The sequence below is a fragment of the Dermochelys coriacea genome, chromosome 7, assembly GCF_009764565.3.
Source record: "Dermochelys coriacea isolate rDerCor1 chromosome 7, rDerCor1.pri.v4, whole genome shotgun sequence".
NCBI lineage: Eukaryota > Metazoa > Chordata > Testudines > Dermochelyidae > Dermochelys > Dermochelys coriacea.
Window position 1 is genome coordinate 53,033,634 of NC_050074.1, and position 16,960 is coordinate 53,050,593.

The following is a 16,960-nucleotide window of genomic DNA, read 5'->3' on the forward strand; positions in this document are numbered from 1 at the left end:
TTCATGGCTATGGTACAAAGCATCTACACATAAGAATTACCGTTTGATTCAGGAAAACTCAGGCTGCCCCATCCTAATACATTCCCTGCTGGAAATGCCCCTTAAGACCATAAAATAGTAAGGCCCATGTAAATGGGCACACTTCCCATGGACTCACAGGGAGCTGCACTGGTGCATATACATATACATGGTAATTATATATATATTATGTTTATACACTTACACCTGGATCCCTTCTGTACTGGCACATATATATATAAACATCTGACTCGCCTCCCACCATGCACTTTCAGTATCTGATCATTCATCCCCTCCATAGCAAAGGCCTGGTAAAATTTGTGGGCATCTGTTCCTTGATCTCAATAGGACTTGGGCCAAAAGTGGAGGTGATGAGCTCGCCCTAACTCAGGATTTGCCCAGTATGGCCCATGGGGGTGCAGCTGGAAATAATGTGACAAGAAGGAGAAAAGGAAAATGTGGCTGAACTGTAGGGAAAACCACTGGATTGTGGGATAATCTCCCAATGGTAGGAATGGAAACCCCAATCCGCTGCGATAGTAAAACTAGACAGGCACAAGCCTGGGCAATATAGAGTAAGGACCCATCCCCAGTTGGCAGGCAGTGTGGGAGGGAAGAGAATGAGGAGACCTAAGAGGTAGAGATTCCAAGGCCAGAAGGGACCCTTGTGACCATCTTGTCTGGACCCCCTGAGTAACACAGGCCTTGAGACCTGCCCCACATAATATCTAGAACACAGCTCTTAGAAAAATATCCAATCTTGAGTTAAAAATGGTCAGTGATGGAAAATCCACCATGATCCTTGGGAAATTGTTCCAGTGGTTAATTACCCTCACTGTTAAAAATGTACACTGTATTTCCACTCTGAATTTGTCTACCTTTAATTTCCAGCCATTGGATTGTGTTAGACCTCCCTCTGCTAAATGGAAAATCCCATTATTAAATACTTGTTCCCCCTGTAGATACTTATAGACTGTAATCTAGCCATTCCTTAACCTTCTCTGTGTTAAACTAAATAAATTGAGCTCCTTGAGTCTATCACTACAAGGCATATTTTCTAATCCTTTAATCATTCTCATTGAAACCTCTCCAATTCATCAACATCCTTCTTGAATTGTGGGCACCTGATCTTGTCATCTCTACTTGCTGAAGGGGCAGGGGGAGAAGGGGAATGTTTATATAATCATATTGCTGTCCAACAAATGACCCTGCCACCGTGGTTTTGTATTCAAATGGTCAACATATTTTAAAAGAAAAAAGATGTTGTAGAACCAAAATACCAATACACTGGGGATGCGGGGGGGTGGGGGGGAGTGTTTAAATATAGCATGTATACATGGGTAGAGGGGCTTTCATTGGCACATTCAAATGTTGAAATTGCCCTCTAAATAAACAGACACACACACAAACTCAGAAGGCAGGCTGAGGTATCTGATCATATGATGCATAAATTTAAAGCTGTGAAACAGAGGGATCTCTTGGAGAAATTAATTCACCTCCACTGGTGTTTAATTTAAACATAAAGCTCTATAAGTAACATACTGTACAAATCCCATCAAAGAAACAGATTTACAATAATGCTCAGTGCTACATCCTCACCAAAGCAAAGCGCTTAAACACATGCTTAATTTCCATTGACTTCAATGGCACTAAGGTGCTTTGCTGAATAGAGAGAAACTTAAGCACATGCTTAACATAAAGTTAAGTTATATGAACATTAACTATTTAGTCAAATGGCAATAGCCTGCCTTGTTCCCCACGACACAGACATAAGTAATGACACAGCTTTGTAATGATGCCAGAATAAATCTGCACAATTTAATAGTTCAGGCACCCACTGAGATAGTTTTTCTTGTTAGAAAAAAAGCTCATGAGTGGGATTTTCCAAAGTGCTCAACACTGGCCTACCTCTTTTCCCATTGAAGTCAGCTGGTTTCAATGTACTTATTTAATCCAACATTTTTGTTTCCTAACCAAAAAATCCCTTTTTTCAGCTGTATGCCCTGTATTGCTCCATCCCTTACAGGTGGAGGGAAACAAAGGATGACCTTAACATAAACTGACAGACAATTGGTATCTTTCCAAACAAAGAAGCACAGCAGCAATGATACCTCTCCAGGTGAATGGACTGTTCTGAATGAAGAGGGGGACTCCTCAGCTTAAGTTGATGAGGCAAAGAAAAACTAAATCTATTATATATAGACCCCAGTAGAAAGGAGACCAAGAGCTCTCACAAAGGATGCTGAAAAGGTCACTTAGAGCTGCACGAAGCTTGCTCAAGGTCTCATCTAAAGCTCTTTGAAGTCCACAGAAGGACTTTGATGGGCTTTGGATCAGACCGTAGGACTAGCTCTATGGTAGAATTTTTTTTCCAAAATGTTCCCGTGCTACCATGGCACTGGCAGTGGCAGGCATTTTAACCACAGTTTCATGCAGCCCTTCTTTGAGCTTAGAAACACAGGGGGCCAGATGGAAACCTGTCTACACTAGTGCTCCTGCTGTTGCTTCCGCTGGTAGAGCTCAACTGGTGGCAGCAAAAGTGGGAAACTGTAGGGAAAAAAAATCTTAGTGTGGACAGAGCTTTACGAAACAAATGAAACATAGCTGAATGGGATCCATGGGGCCACATGCCAGATACAAATCATGCGCGGATTCCACCACACTGTATGTTGTGTTGCCATTTCCATTAATGCAAAGCGGGTGAAAATAATCTCCATACAGATTTGCTAGTGTTTGACACCCACATTGCATGGGTGGAAATGACTACATAGGCTAGGATTCATTTACACTACAGTCCCTCTGCACTCTCAGAATGATGTAAAGGGGCCTCAGTGTAAATCAGAATCAATCTTACAAGTTGAAATGCAAAGGAGGCTCTGGCTGGTCTAGATAGATAGCTTTATGTAAAACCCTTTCACCTGTTACTAGATGTGGTTAGTTGTTGTTAGATGTTTGGCTGTGTGTGTGTGTTCCCTCTGTGTGCCGCCCCAGCTGGCATGGTAGACCTTGAGCGAACCGTTAAGGGACGAAGGCACCCAGCCAGGTTTATTGTCAACGAAGCATGGTACTAGTATCCTGCAGACTCTACCGGACCACTAATACATGTATGCCCATAACAATGGACCAACTCAGTGAATGGCGGGACTTTCCGTTCCTCCCTAGGCCAGACAAAGAGACTCCCTCTGAGATGCATCTTTATATCCCAACACAAACAAGTTAGTACTGCCTCTCTGACATAGTTAGTTACTGCCACTGATGTGGCTAGTTATCACTCATTACCTGTACATGATGGTTCGATCAAAAAATCTCTATTACATATTGTCATCCTAACCTTATCTTTTAGGAGGGGTCAGTGTGTTCCTATTATTCTTGAGGAATGTTTTTGTACCATCCTTGGGATGTTCTGGTACCACTTGATATCGGGATGTGTTTGCATGAGTACTCTGTGCTTAGCACTTCTTAGGAATGTGTATTTCTGCAATATCAGCCCAGTTCTTGCCATGTTCTGTTGGCAGGTCCTGCCTTATACCAGGCCTCTGATACAAGGGCTTATGTCTCAGGTTCTCTTGCTACTATATTCCCCCACTTTTTGTCTTTTTATGGGGAGGATGTTTACCCATTGTCCTGGAAAAGTATAATGCATGGATTGAAGGTGGCCCAGTGAGCTAAACACTGTTATGGGGCCCCCTTACTTTCCCATCCACACATTCATGCCCCATGTGTCCCTTAGTCTGCACATTCCCTCATACGACTGATGGACAGATTTTATTTTCCAATTGTTATTAGTCCCTTATAGTGGGCTGGGAATATTAGACCCGGGACTTTGATTTAGGAATGTAGTTTTATGATTGAACCTTGGGAGCACTCCCAGATAATTAATACATATGAATAATGTGGATATGATATATATATATATATATATATATATATTTGTAGTGTATATGGATATATATGTATGTAAGGTAAGTGGGGAAGTGGGATACCGGGAGGAAATACAAGGAGGATGGTGCAAGAGGGGAGGCCTCCTGATTCATACTGAGAAAGGGCAATCGGCTAGTTATCTTACATGCCTGTACATGAAAGCAAGAAGCCTGGGAAACAAGCAGGAAGAATTGGAAGTCCTGGCACAGTCAAGGAACTATGATGTGATTGGAATAAGAGAGACATGGTAAGGTAACTCACATGACTGGAGCACTGTCATGGATGGGTATAAACTGTTCAAGAAGGACACGTGGGGGAGAAAAGGTGGAGGAGTTGCGCTGTATGTAAGAGAGCAGTATCATTGCTCAGAGCTTCAGTATGAAACTGGAGAAAAGCCTACTGAGAGTCTTTGGGTTAAGTTTAGAGGCAAGAGCAACAAAGGTGATGTTGTGGTGGGAGTCTGCTATAGATCATCAGACCAGGAGGATGAGGTAGACAAGGCTTTCTTTGGATAATTAACAGAAGTTTCCAGATCACAGGCCCTGGTTCCAATGGGGGACTTCAATCACCCTGACATCTGCTGGGAGAGCAATTCAGCACTGCACAGAAAATCCAGGAAGTTTTTGGAAAGTGTTGGGGACAACTTCCTGGTGCAAGTGCTGGAGGAACCAACTAAGGGCCATGTGTGATGGTGCCCCCCATAAGGCTTTATGGAAATATGCTTATGAATATTTGACATAACTGGAACATGTTTTATGCTACATATGCCATGTAATACATCTACTGAATCTATTAATCCTATTTGTATGCATGTATCATTTTTGTATTCAAAGTTATGAATATTGGCCGTGTACTGGCTTGATTTCTGAATAAGCTTAGTAGAGCATTTGGTCAGTTTCTGGAGAAAGGAATTCGCAAAGTTAAGTGCCCAATCAAGAAGCACTTAAGGAACAATGCATCTTGGAATGCTCCAATCCACATAAGAAGTCTTCCTGGAGACATTCAAGATGCCATGTCGGCAATGGCTTCTGCCTGTAAAAACTGTGAGACATGTGACTTGCCCAGGTGACTCCAGAACTCCATCTTGGAGCTGGACTTTGCATAGGTGAGAGGAGGGGGTCTGCACCCACAAGAGAAAGTCTATTTAAGCCCGTGGGAGACCCCTCCATTTTGTCTTCAGCTGGCTAAGGAGATGGCCTCTCCACCCCCAAGGATACCTGAAAGAAACTGGAACAAAGGACAGTAACTACAGTGGGTGTGAATGCTTGCTGGACCCAGACTAGAAGGAAGCTAGTCTGTAAAAGAGAGCTTACTGGAACTGGTGAGGTTTTTTATCTGTATTCAGTTTGATTAGACATAGACTTGCATGTTTTATTTTATTTTGCTTGGTAATTCACTTTGTTCTGTCTGTTACTACTTGGAACCACTTAAATCCTACTTTCTGTATTTAATAAAATCACTTTTTACTTATTAATTAACCCAGAGTATGTATTAATACTTGGCGGGGGGGTGGGGTGGGGAGAACAGCTGTGCATATCTCTCTATCAGTGTTATAGGGGGCGAACAATTTATTTATTTACCTTGTATAAGCTTTATACAGGGTAAAACGGATTTATTTAGGGTTTGGACCCCATTGGGAGTTGGGCACCTGAGTGTTAAGGACAGGAACACTTCTGTAAGCTGCTTTCAGTTAAGCCTTCAGCTGTTAGGGGTCGTGGTTCTGACCTGGGTCTGGGTTTCCAGCAGGCTAGCGGGTCTGGCTCAAACCAGGCAGGGCACTGAAATCCTAAGCTGACAGGGCAGGAAAACAAGGTCAGTAGTCTTGGCACATCAGATGGCAACTCCCAGGGGGTTTCTGTGATCAAACCATGTCACACCATGCTCCTCTTGATCTGCTGTTCACAAACAGGGAAGACTGGTAGGGGAAGTAGAAGTGGGTGGCAACCTGGGCATCAGTGACCATGAGATGGTCGAGTTCAGGATCCAGAAAAAAGGAAGAAAGGAGAGCAGCAGAATACGGACCCTGGACTTCAGAAAAGCAGACTTTGACTCCCTCAGGGAACTGATGGGCAGGATCCCCTTGGAGGCTAATATGAGGGGAAAGGAGTCCAAGAGAGCTTGGTGTATTTTAAAGAAGCCTTATTGAGGGTGCAGAAAGAAACCATCCCGATGTGCAGGAAGAATAGCAAATATGGCACTTGACTAGCTTGGCTTAACAGTGAAATGCTTGCTGATATTAAACACAAAAAAGAAGCTTACAAGAAGCGGAAACTTGACAGATGACTAGGGAGGAGTATAAACATCATGCTCGAGCATGTGGGGGTATAATCAGGCAGGCCAAAGCATAACTGGAGTTGCAGCTAGCAAGGGATGTGAAGGGTAACAAGAAGGGTTTCTACAGGTATGTTAGCAACAAGAAGGTGATCAGAGAAAGTGTGGGACCCTTACTGAATGGGGGGGGGGCAACCTAATGACAGATGATGTGGAAAAAGATGCTCTTTTTGCCTTGGTCTTCACAGACAAGGTCAGCTTCCAGACTGCTGCACTGGGCAGCACGGTATGGGGAGGAGGTAAGCAGCTCTCAGTGGTGAAAGAACAGGTTAAGGACTATTTAGAAAAGCTGGACATGCACAAGTCCATGGGGCCAGATACAATGCATCCGAGGATGCTGAGGGAGTTGGCTGATGTGATTGCAGAGCAATTAGCCATTATCTTTGAAAACTTGTGGCGATCCGGGGTGGTCCCGGATGATTGGAAAAAGGCAAATATAATGCCCATCTTTAAAAAAGGGAAGGAGAATTGGGGGAACTACAGACTGGTCAGCCTCACCTCAGTCCCCGGCAAAATCATGGAGCAGGTCCTAAAGGAATGCATTTAGAATTCTATGATTCTATGAAGCACTTGGAGGAGAGGAAGGTGATCAGGAACAGTCAACATGGATTCACCAAGGGCAAGTCATGCCTGACCAACCTGATTGCCTTCTATGATGAGATAACTGGCGCTGTAGATACGGGGAAAGCAGTGGATGTGATATACCTTGACTTTATGAAAGCTTTTGATATGGTCTCCCACAGTATTCTTGCCAGCAAGTTAAAAAAGTATGGATTGGATGAATGGACTATAAGGTGGATAGAAAGCTGGCTAGATCATCGGGCCCATGACTAGTGATCAATGGCTCGATGTCTAGTTGGCTGTTGGTATCAAGCGGAGTGCTCCGGGGTCAGTCCTGGGGCCGGTTTTATCCCAGATCTTCATTAATGATCTGGATGATGGGATGGATTGGTAGGAGAGCTGTGGGGAGAGGTAGATATGCTGGAGGGTAGGGATAGGGTCCAGAGTGACCTAGATAAATTGGAGGATTGGGCCAAAATAAATCTGATGAGGTTCAACAAGGAAAAGTGCCGAGACCTGCACTTGAGACGGGAAGAATCCCATGCACTGCTACAGGCTGGGGACCAACTGGCTAAGCGGCAGTTCTGTAGAAAAGGACCTGGGGATTAGAGTGGATGAGAAGCTGGATACGAGTCAACAGTGTGCCCTTGTTGCCAAAAAGGCTAACGGGATATTGGGCTGTATCAGTAGAAGCATTGCCAGGAGATCGGGGGAAGTGATTATTCCCCTCTATTTGGCACTTGTGAGGCCACATCTGGAGTACTGTGTCCAGTTTTGGGCCCCCCACTACAAAAAGGATGTGGACAAATTGGAGAGAGCGCAGCAGAGGACAATGAAAATGATTGGGGGATGGGGCACATGATTTATGAGAAGAGGCTGAGGGAAGTGGGCTTATTTAGTCTACAGAAGAGAAGAATGAGGGGGGATTTGATAGCAGCCTTCAACTATCTGAATGGGGGTTCCAAGGAGGATGGATCTCGGCTGTTCTCAGTGGTGGCAGATAACAGAACAAGGAGCAATGGTCTCAAATTGAAGTGTGGGAGGTCTAGGTTGATTATTAGAAAAAACTATTTCACTAAGAGGGTGATGAAGCACTGGAATGGGTTACCTAGGGCGGGGGTGGAATCTCCATCCTTAGAGGTTTTTATGGCAAAGTCCTGGCTGGAATGATTTAGTTTGGGTTGCTCCTGCTTTGAGCAGGAGGTCAGACTAGATGACCTCCTGAGGTCTCTTCCAAGCCTAATCTTCTATGATTTGATGTATGTGTACATATAATACCACCTTATATTCAAGCATAACAATCATTTTTCAATCTGGTGTTGTAGTTTGGCCCCTTTACTTTGGTGCTGCATATAGCAACACATTGGTGACCACCGACTACTGATCTGGTAAGTAAGCGAGCTGTCCTCCGTAGGAATCGCAATCTAACATGACAGAAAACCACCAGCTAGGGAACCCTCTTAGCCCCTCCCTGCAAATCCCACATAGTGTAATAAGGTACGGATGTGCAATAAGGGTAACCTATAACATGAATAAACAGTACGTGGGGCTGGAGCGGCACACAGAGGGAACATACACACAGAGGGGATTCGCAAAAAGAAAAGGAGTACTTGTGGCACCTTAGAGACTAACAAATTTATTAGAGCATAAGCTTTCGTGAGCTGCAGCTCACTTCATAGTTTATGTAGAATTTGGCCTATTTTAATGTATTGAGTTAGTACTAGAGATAGGAGTGAACCAGAACCCCATTCCAAACAGCCCCAAATGTGAGAAGGTCTGACATCTGGAACAAAACTTGGCTTTAATTTCACAATTAGAGCTGCTCTCTAGAATGAGCTCAACTGGGACTGCAAACTGAAAAACACCCACAAACTTTGAGGATGAGCAGTGTCGAAATTGAGGTCCAAACCTGGATCTGAATTCTGTAGCTCATTTTAATTTCTTCTAAAAGCTTGTCTATATGAGGATATATGCCATCATTACTACTGGTATATCTCCCACTTGTGGACACTGATCCAGAACAACAGTGGCCTTTTTTCGGTTTTACATATGTCACTTTTATAATTATACCAGTATAGGAACGCCAGAACATTTCCCCACGTGGACAAGACTTAGTGCTTTTAGCATTCAGTTAAAAATAATAGAAGGCCAGATTTGGAAACTGGCCCATGAATTGGTGCCTACAATTCTGCTCATGCAAACAATGTCTCCATAAGCCATTCAGGTAATTGGATATCTATTTGTGCATACAAATGTGCACCCTAAATAACTGCTCACGAACTTGGAAGGCAGGTTGAGGCCTCTCATAATGCAATGCATAATTTTAACTTGATCCTCACAATGCTGTAGTTGTCATGGCATATGGAATAAAAATGTTGGCTTGATAACCCCCTGAAAAGGACATTAAAGTCATATTATCAGCAGGGCACAAAATCATAAATAAAACAGCATCAGTTCAGAGTTTAGTCTGAAAGTGCATCCTTAGGTTTATCATTTTGTGATCACATCCTGTTCTCTCTCTCTCTCTCTCTCTCACATAAACATGGGGAAACACACGCACGCACACACAGAGCTATCCCTTGGGCACAGTGAATTGGGGCGCCCGCCCCAGGCTCCGCATTTTGTGGGGGCCCACGGGTGGGGAGATGAGGTGGGAGGGTGAGCGGGGTGAGGAGGCGAACAGGGAGGTGAGCAGGGGGAAGCGAGGAGGAGCTCCCCTACCAGAACCTCGCCCTTCCCCAGCACCTCCTGCCCACTGGCAGGCCCTGCCGATCAGTGCCTCCCACTCCCTCCCAGTGCCTACCGCAGATCAACTGTTTCGCAGCGTCAGGAGGCGCTGCAGGGGAGAGGGAGGAGCAAGGGTGCAGCGTGCTTGGGGGTGGGGGCGGAACTGGGTGGGGAAGAGGCAGAACAGGAAGAAGCAGGGTTGGGGTGGGGCCTTGGGGAAAGGGGTGGAGTGGGGGCGGGGCTTGGGCGGAGCCAAGGAGAGCACCCCCCGGCAGATAGGTGCTGAGTTTCTAATGTCCTGGGCCCTGCACCCTCCTAGGGATGGCCATGCACACACACACATACACACAGCTCCCAGTATGGATGAGTGAATTAAATGCTAGGAGAAAACACAAACCCACAAGTAAATGGCAAATTTTGATTTTTTAAAATCTGAACTAGAAAGAAACCCATCCTTAGAGTCGGGTACTTGGAATCGAAATCAAAATGCTAAATTCGGGGGGATGGGACTGGGAAGGTGGCTGTTTAATGAACATTTGCCCATTTAAAGCCCTTGTCCCCAGGGGAAATGGGGACAGAGGTGAGCGAAGGGCAAATCATAGGCTCAACTCCATACTTCACCCTCAGAGAGCAGATGATCAGGGAAATGACTAAAAATGGCAACAGGTGTCCAGATTCATCCTCCATCCATGAATTCTGGATCAAATTTGCACACTTTACTGGTGAAAACAAGATTGTTTCCCCAACAACCAACACCCCACACTAGCCTTTGCAAAGAGTGTGCTTTCTCCTTCATACATTGCCAGCCAGTGGAACTGAGCTGGAAGTATACTGATGTGTAAACAGATTAGAATACCTCTTACTCTTTTCAAAGGAATAGAAAGGAGGGGGTATCAGCTGTTCACTGCTGACACTGAGCTGTTTATGTTACAACAGTATTAACACTGGCTCCTTTGGTAGTGTTTGTAGGGAATTTGGGTGTTAGTGGGTGTCACTGAACCAGCTGAAAAACCAGGCTGGACATGAGCAGCTATGCCAGAAACACTCTCCCCTCAACACAAAGCAATCAAACCAATAATCACAGAATTAGCCACCCAGTGTCCTATAGATGTGAGCCAGATCCAAAACTCTGGATGCAAACACGTACAAACCCCATGCCCCTAACTTTGGGCCACTTGAAATCTGATCCTGAAGTTTACAAGGCCCCCCACCTTCCTAATGTGCTGAGCCAGAACTCCAGGTTCTAACAGCTTTAAGTGTTCCCACTCCAGATCTGAATGCTGCAGCCTGAGGCCATCTTTACTGGCCCGTACCAGAAAAAGGTGATTAGTAACTTTTGGAAGCAAATAAAAAACAACCTCTGTAAAACCATCTTCTTGATACATTACATCCCTCTTACTCAGAGATGGATTAAGATTTACTGGGGCCCTGGGCACAGAACATTTGAGCCCCACACACCCAGCCACAGGGCCCCATCCCCTGCTCCTCCCCTTCTTCCCTGGCCCTGAAAAGGCTGGAAGTGGGAGACGGACTGTAGTAAAAGCTTCCCAGGGATCCCGGGCCACCTACCCTGGGTGGTGGGTCCTGGGGGGCAGGGACACGGACTGGGGGTTACTCTTGAGCACGCTGGCCCCCTGCCCAGGGCAGGTGGAGGGTCTGGGGCTCTTCACAGTGCACAGGCGCCAGCTTCCTCCAGCATCTGGGGGTGCTCAACCCCCTGCTCTGCCCCAGGCCCTGTCCCCTTCCCCCAAACCCCCACCCCTGCCCCGATTCTTCCCACCCAGTTCCACTCCCTCCCTGAGTGGGCCCCTTTCCCACTCCTCCCTCTCCCCTCAGCACCTCCTGCATGCTGCAGAACAGTTGATCACGATGGGTAGGAGGCACTGGGGGGGGGGGGAGGGTGCTGGTGATTGCAAAGCACCTGCTAATTTTTTCCTCTGGAGGCTCCAGCTGGAGCACCCATGGAGTTGTCACCTATGCCACAGCAGCCCAGGCTCCTTGGGCAGTTCTTAAGTGATCCATGTAAGAGCTTCTGAGAGGGGATATGGAGCTACCAGGGCCATGTGCTCCCCCAAGCCTGGCATCACAGAAAGGAGGGGATAGAGGTCAGCTCCATTACCAGTTGCAGTGAGCAGCAAGAAGTACCTCTGGCAGAATAGCCCCTTTGCGCTGCACAGAATGCCCCTTGGAGGTAACAGTCAGAGCTGCTTGCAGGAAAACAAAACCTCCTGTGAGCCCCATAGACAGCCCAGTGATGGGAGAGGGAACCAGAGGCTAGTCCCGCTCACACATCACCAGCAGGCCAAGTACTCTTGGTTACACATGGCCAATCTAATGAATCCAGTGGGGTTAGGGCTGTGTGCGGCTCACCTGGGGGCAGGACCCAAAGGTGATGGGGAAAGGGAGGATGTGGCTGCACATGGGTCACCTGAGGGTGTGACCTGAAGGTGACAGGAGAGTTGGGGTGGGGATCAGAGGTCATGATGTGGCCTGCTGAATCATTCCTGCTGGTGATGCTACAAGGCTGGGAATACATTAGCATGACTCCCAGCTCCTGGGGAGTTTGAGGCATTCGTGCTAATGAGACAATAAGTGAGTACAGGACTCCGTGAGGTGGGTTTGACCGTCACTCACCAGAGCAGAGCTGTGCAGTGAGTCACTGTCTGCCGGTGCTGTCTTGGGGAGCCGCAAGGTCCTGCTCAGCTGGGGCACAGGGAAGGAGCTTCAGCCCCTGACAGAGAATACAGAGCAAGGAAGGGGCAAGGCAAGTCCTTGCAAAGACTCCTTCCGGCCCAGATGCTGCTCGTCCTCATCCCCTGCATGAGCACCTTGTGCCCAGATGAGGTGCCAGTGCCAGGGCATGGCTGAGCACTGCCACCAAAAGGCAGACTGTGGTTGCTGATGGAGACCACAGCTTCCAGCAAACCCCGGGTAGCAAGTTTGGGGCCTGGGGGACCTGCGGGGGAACCTGAGACCCAAGTCTCCTGGAGAACGATGGGGCGAGCCCAGGGAATGGGGGGAAGTCTGGGGTGAGGAGAGGAGACTCAGTGGGTGGGGATGGGAGCAGGGCATGGGGGAGCAGGGGAAGAGGTGCTTGGGAGAGCTCCATACGGGGGAGTGTAGAGGGGTGGGAATTTGGCACCCTATCTACCACAGCTGGGCAGCTTCCAACCTGGCCAAGGGTGGAACCTCAAGGGGAAGAGAAGGAGCAGGGCAGCAGAACCCCTGGTGGGGGGAGAGGAGGAGCTGGAGGTGGGGCCAGAGTTCCAGCACTCCAAAGGGGGCCCATAAATTGGCTGGGGTTCCTGGGCACGGGCCCCGTTGGCCTATGCAGTAATCCACCATTGCTCTTACTAATTAGGCTACTGATCCCTCCAGGGACTGACCACAGCAACTCCAACTGAAGTTCACCATAGCTATAGGCACTCAGGATCTGACAGGATCAAAGATGTCCTAATCTAACACTTCAGAGGAATTTAGGGCCAGAGTCTCAGCCGGTGTAAATCAGCTTAGTTCCATTGACTTCAACAAAGCTACATTGACATACAGCCACTGAAGATTTCACCCACGCCACTTAGTACAACATTTCCACAGTGCCTGGAATTAACTTTAAATAACCAATTAACAGGCTCGCTGTATTGAAGACAGCAGATGTATTACACCTGTGAAATCAACATATGGACAAGCAATTACATGACAAACTAATGACAATAGGATGGAATCAGCTCCAAGCCATAGAATAATTATCACCAACAATGGTTACCTGGGGCATTCTGACCCTGCGTGTAAATCTAGGAGGTGGTTGTATTGAGACAGCAGAGGAAGAAAGTGCAGAGGAAGAGAGAAGAGCAGATGAAGAGAATGAAGTGTCTGCAGTCTTTTAAAGGAAAGAAAAGTTGGTCAGCTAAATGCATGATTTCTTATCAGAATCACTGCTATCATCTTTTGTGATACGAGCATCTTTTATATATACACTTAAATTTGGTGCACACATTGCAAACATCACTCCATGCACGAGACAACACACCTTTCTAGCTTATCCTTCTTTGCTTACAACTGCACTGCATTTTAAAATATGCAGAATGTTAAGCTTTTGTTAAGCTGCTGGCAATACATAAAGATGCTAAACTATATGCTTTTGTAAAGGTTAGATACAATTTTGCTTAAGATCCCGGTTAATTTCATATTAAAAAAATATAATTTGGTAGCATGGAACACAATCTCAGAAGGCATTTTTCCCTCTCTTGTTTAATTTTGGTCCAGATTTTATGTTGCATCACGATCATCTTGATACAGGAAAGGGGCAAGGAGTAAGTTCCAGTCCTCTCATTTTGAAGCTGCCAAAGCCACAGCCTGGATGTAAGCAACAACCACCTAGGGGGCCGCTGTAACTTACTCCAGCTGGTTATGGTCTCCAAGGGACCATAAATCAGTCGAGATTTGGCAGAGTGGGGGGTGTTGGGGGGTGTTGAAGCCAACTATGCCACCTCCTGCTAGTTGAGAGCTCCCCTAAGATTCCTCTATCCTCTTCACAGAGCACAGCTTGCTCTTCAGCTAGAAGTGTATATATAATTTTAAATAACTGACTCACTCTTGGGAGAAAACACTACTGGCTTTAATTCTTATTTGCACTAAGGTCCTTTTATCCCACTCTGGCAGTGTAAAGGGGCGTTACAGTGGGTGTTAGTGACATTTACATAAAGGGACGTGTAGGGTAAATGAGAATCGGGCCCACTGAGTTTGTTACAAGAAAAAGTGACTCCTGCACTTTAACTAGGTGGCTGTGCAAATATACAGACCCCAGCTAGCGGTTCACAGCACCTCAGGCTCCATTAGAATGAGAACAGCATAGGTGCTCTCTCTAGCTAGGATTAAATTTATGCTTCAGGGCTTAAACTGATCACTAGTTAGGGTGAGGAAGGAATTCTCTGTAGTCCATTGTTTTTGTACAGGGAGGTGAATTGCATGAAGGCTGCGATATGCCTTCTTCTGACACATCTAGTACTGACTACTGATTGGGCCAGGATAGCAGACTAGACAAGGCTTTGGAATATTTGGCAAGGAAATTCCTACTTTCATGCCTATTCTCAACTAACTCTTGCTACATCCTTGCTGAATCCACTTCTAGGCCATTTTAGCCCTCTGCACACTGGAGACATATTGCTAACAGCCACTAGCTAGCTATAGTCCATAAAGGGATAGGCAACAGCTACTGGCTCTGTGTGGCCAGCTGAGCTGTAAGGATTTGAACACACAAGTAAGCGTAGGGTTTCAGAATAGCATACACATGCAGGAGAAGTACCTTGTTTGCTCTGCTTCGAATCTCTCTCAGTTCACCTGTCCTTGTGCCTCTTCTCTCAGCATTATTTCCCTGCCCAGTGGTGATTAGCTCCTGACATAATTGACTTTCCCCAAAGGAAGCAAAGGGTCTCTTTTCTGGGCTCATACTCTTGTCTAGATTTGATGTTTTCAGGCAACCCTCCACAGAGGTCTCGGGCACGGGATTAGAGCCTTTGTCTGTCTCCTTCCAACCCTCCCTCTCACTGTTTCTGCTGCCTTCTCTATTATTTCGGACCTTGGTGTGGTTACCAATGACATCACTGAGCTCGGAGAGGAAGCTCTCGGGTCTCCCAACAATCGAGTGAGGGGTCTGACAGCTGCTCAGGTTGGGGGAAGGGCAGCCAACAAACTTTTCTTCACTTTGCGGAGTGGAATGACTGAAAGTGTGAGCAGAGGACGGTGGCCTGGAAGGGAAAGATGGCAGTGTGGATATAATGGACAGTGGTGTGGAGGAGCCTGAAAGGTTGTAATGGTGAAGGCTAACAGAGGGGGAAGGGCTGGCTGCAGCTGAGGGCGAGAGATAGTCGATGGGACAGAGACAGCCTTCGGGGACAGGAGGCAATGGAGGGGTTATGACAGGAGTACTGCTAGGAGACACTCCCACAGTCAGGGAAATCCACTCCGTAGTGATTGCCTGAACCTCTGGAGACAAGATGAGGCGTGGGAAAGGCAAAGGTGGAGGAGTTGGTGTATGGAGTAGCTCAGAGCCAGGAGACTTAAAGGAAAGAAAAGGAAAAAAAAAGATAGAAATAAGCCAAATGACAAGGAAAAGTACAAAATTCTCAAACACACATGAAGGCAGAGGGGAAATGAAGAGTGAATGCACGAAAGCAGGTGACACAGCATGGAGGATAAATTCTCACTGGGGGGCTTCATGCAGACTGCGAATCCTTACTCACACTGAGTAGTACCTTGCCCCTCAATTACTGGAGCCGTGGGGCTGCTGAAGGAGTCAGCACTGCTACAAGGCAGGAGCATCCCGGAAGTTGGCTCTTTGATTTTAAAGCAAGTTCTAGGTTTATGAAGCTGGAACAAAGATGGGCTGAACTCTGCCCTTGTGTGGGGGTGCAGGGCTCTTGGGCATGACGGGCTTAGAGCTTTCCCTGATCATATGTGCATACCAGCCATGCTTTGCAGGAAACAAGAACGAAAGGAAGAAAACAACTGCTTTTACTGAATTAACAGAACTGCTGAAAAAACAAAGAAAGGGTGTGTACAGGACTTCCAAACCAAGGGAAAAGCTGGCAGCAACTCAGCGGCAGGCATGCCATGGTGACGTAGGATGTGCCAGGCCCTCACATACTGAAGCTAAGTTGAGATTCACTTTTTCAGGGAACCCCAAGAAAGCAAGCACGGTCTCCTCGTCACTTAATGGCCAGGAACAGAAATACCTGCTAATAAGAGCACTAAAGGAAGACAAGGACAGAGACACTGACTGTAGCCCTGAAATTTCCAATCCTTCCCTAGTCTCTGTTGCATGTCCCAACTTCCTGGCTCTCCTTCCCCAGCATTACTCACCGGAAGGTCTTGTTGTGTATGTTGAACAGAACCAGCTAACACCTTCTCTTCCCTCCCTTACCCGGGGACTCAGGCCCTGCACCTGCACATATCATGTATGTGCTTAACTTTAAAGCAAAAATGTTTGCAGGCACAGGGTGAAATGTATCAAAGGCTATAGAACCCCATAGCCAGTCCTGGATCTGAGATTGCCACTACAAACAGGACAGACTGCAATCCCAAACTGCCATGGGCCACTGTCTCTGTGGTGGATTTAATTCCCCAGTTTTGCGCTCCTAAAGGGGTCAGACTGGCAGGCCCTAGAGACTCAAGCCTTCCTTTTAGCTACTGACTATGTACAGCATGGGCAATGGTAACTCAGGCCTCCGACACACTGTCCTGCCCAGCTGTCTCAGCCCTAAGCGGGCGTTGCTATGTGGAGGGATAATTTAGACCTTGATCTAAATCCCATTGAAATCGATGGAAGGACTGCCGCTGACCCCTTTGTCTCAAAACCCGTTTAATCAAATAGGATGCCCATCAAAATGATGGTTTGACTTGCGTA

At 46.7% G+C, this 16,960-nt stretch overlaps 1 protein-coding gene across 16 annotated transcripts in view; it reads right to left on the reverse strand.

Annotated features, from left to right (window-relative positions):
• SORBS1 (sorbin and SH3 domain containing 1) overlaps positions 1–16,960 on the reverse strand; it is a 262,686-nt gene that overhangs the window by 9,881 nt on the left and 235,845 nt on the right. The window contains exons 31-32 of one of the 16 annotated variants that reach the window (XM_043518418.1): positions 14,861–15,613; positions 13,322–13,435 (exon numbers count right to left, since the gene is read on the reverse strand). The exons of the other annotated variants lie outside the window; for them this stretch is intronic. Coding sequence (XP_043374353.1) covers positions 13,322–13,435; positions 14,861–15,613 — 867 coding nt within the window. The remainder of the gene's footprint in view (positions 1–13,321; positions 13,436–14,860; positions 15,614–16,960) is intronic. 16 annotated transcript variants of the gene reach the window in all.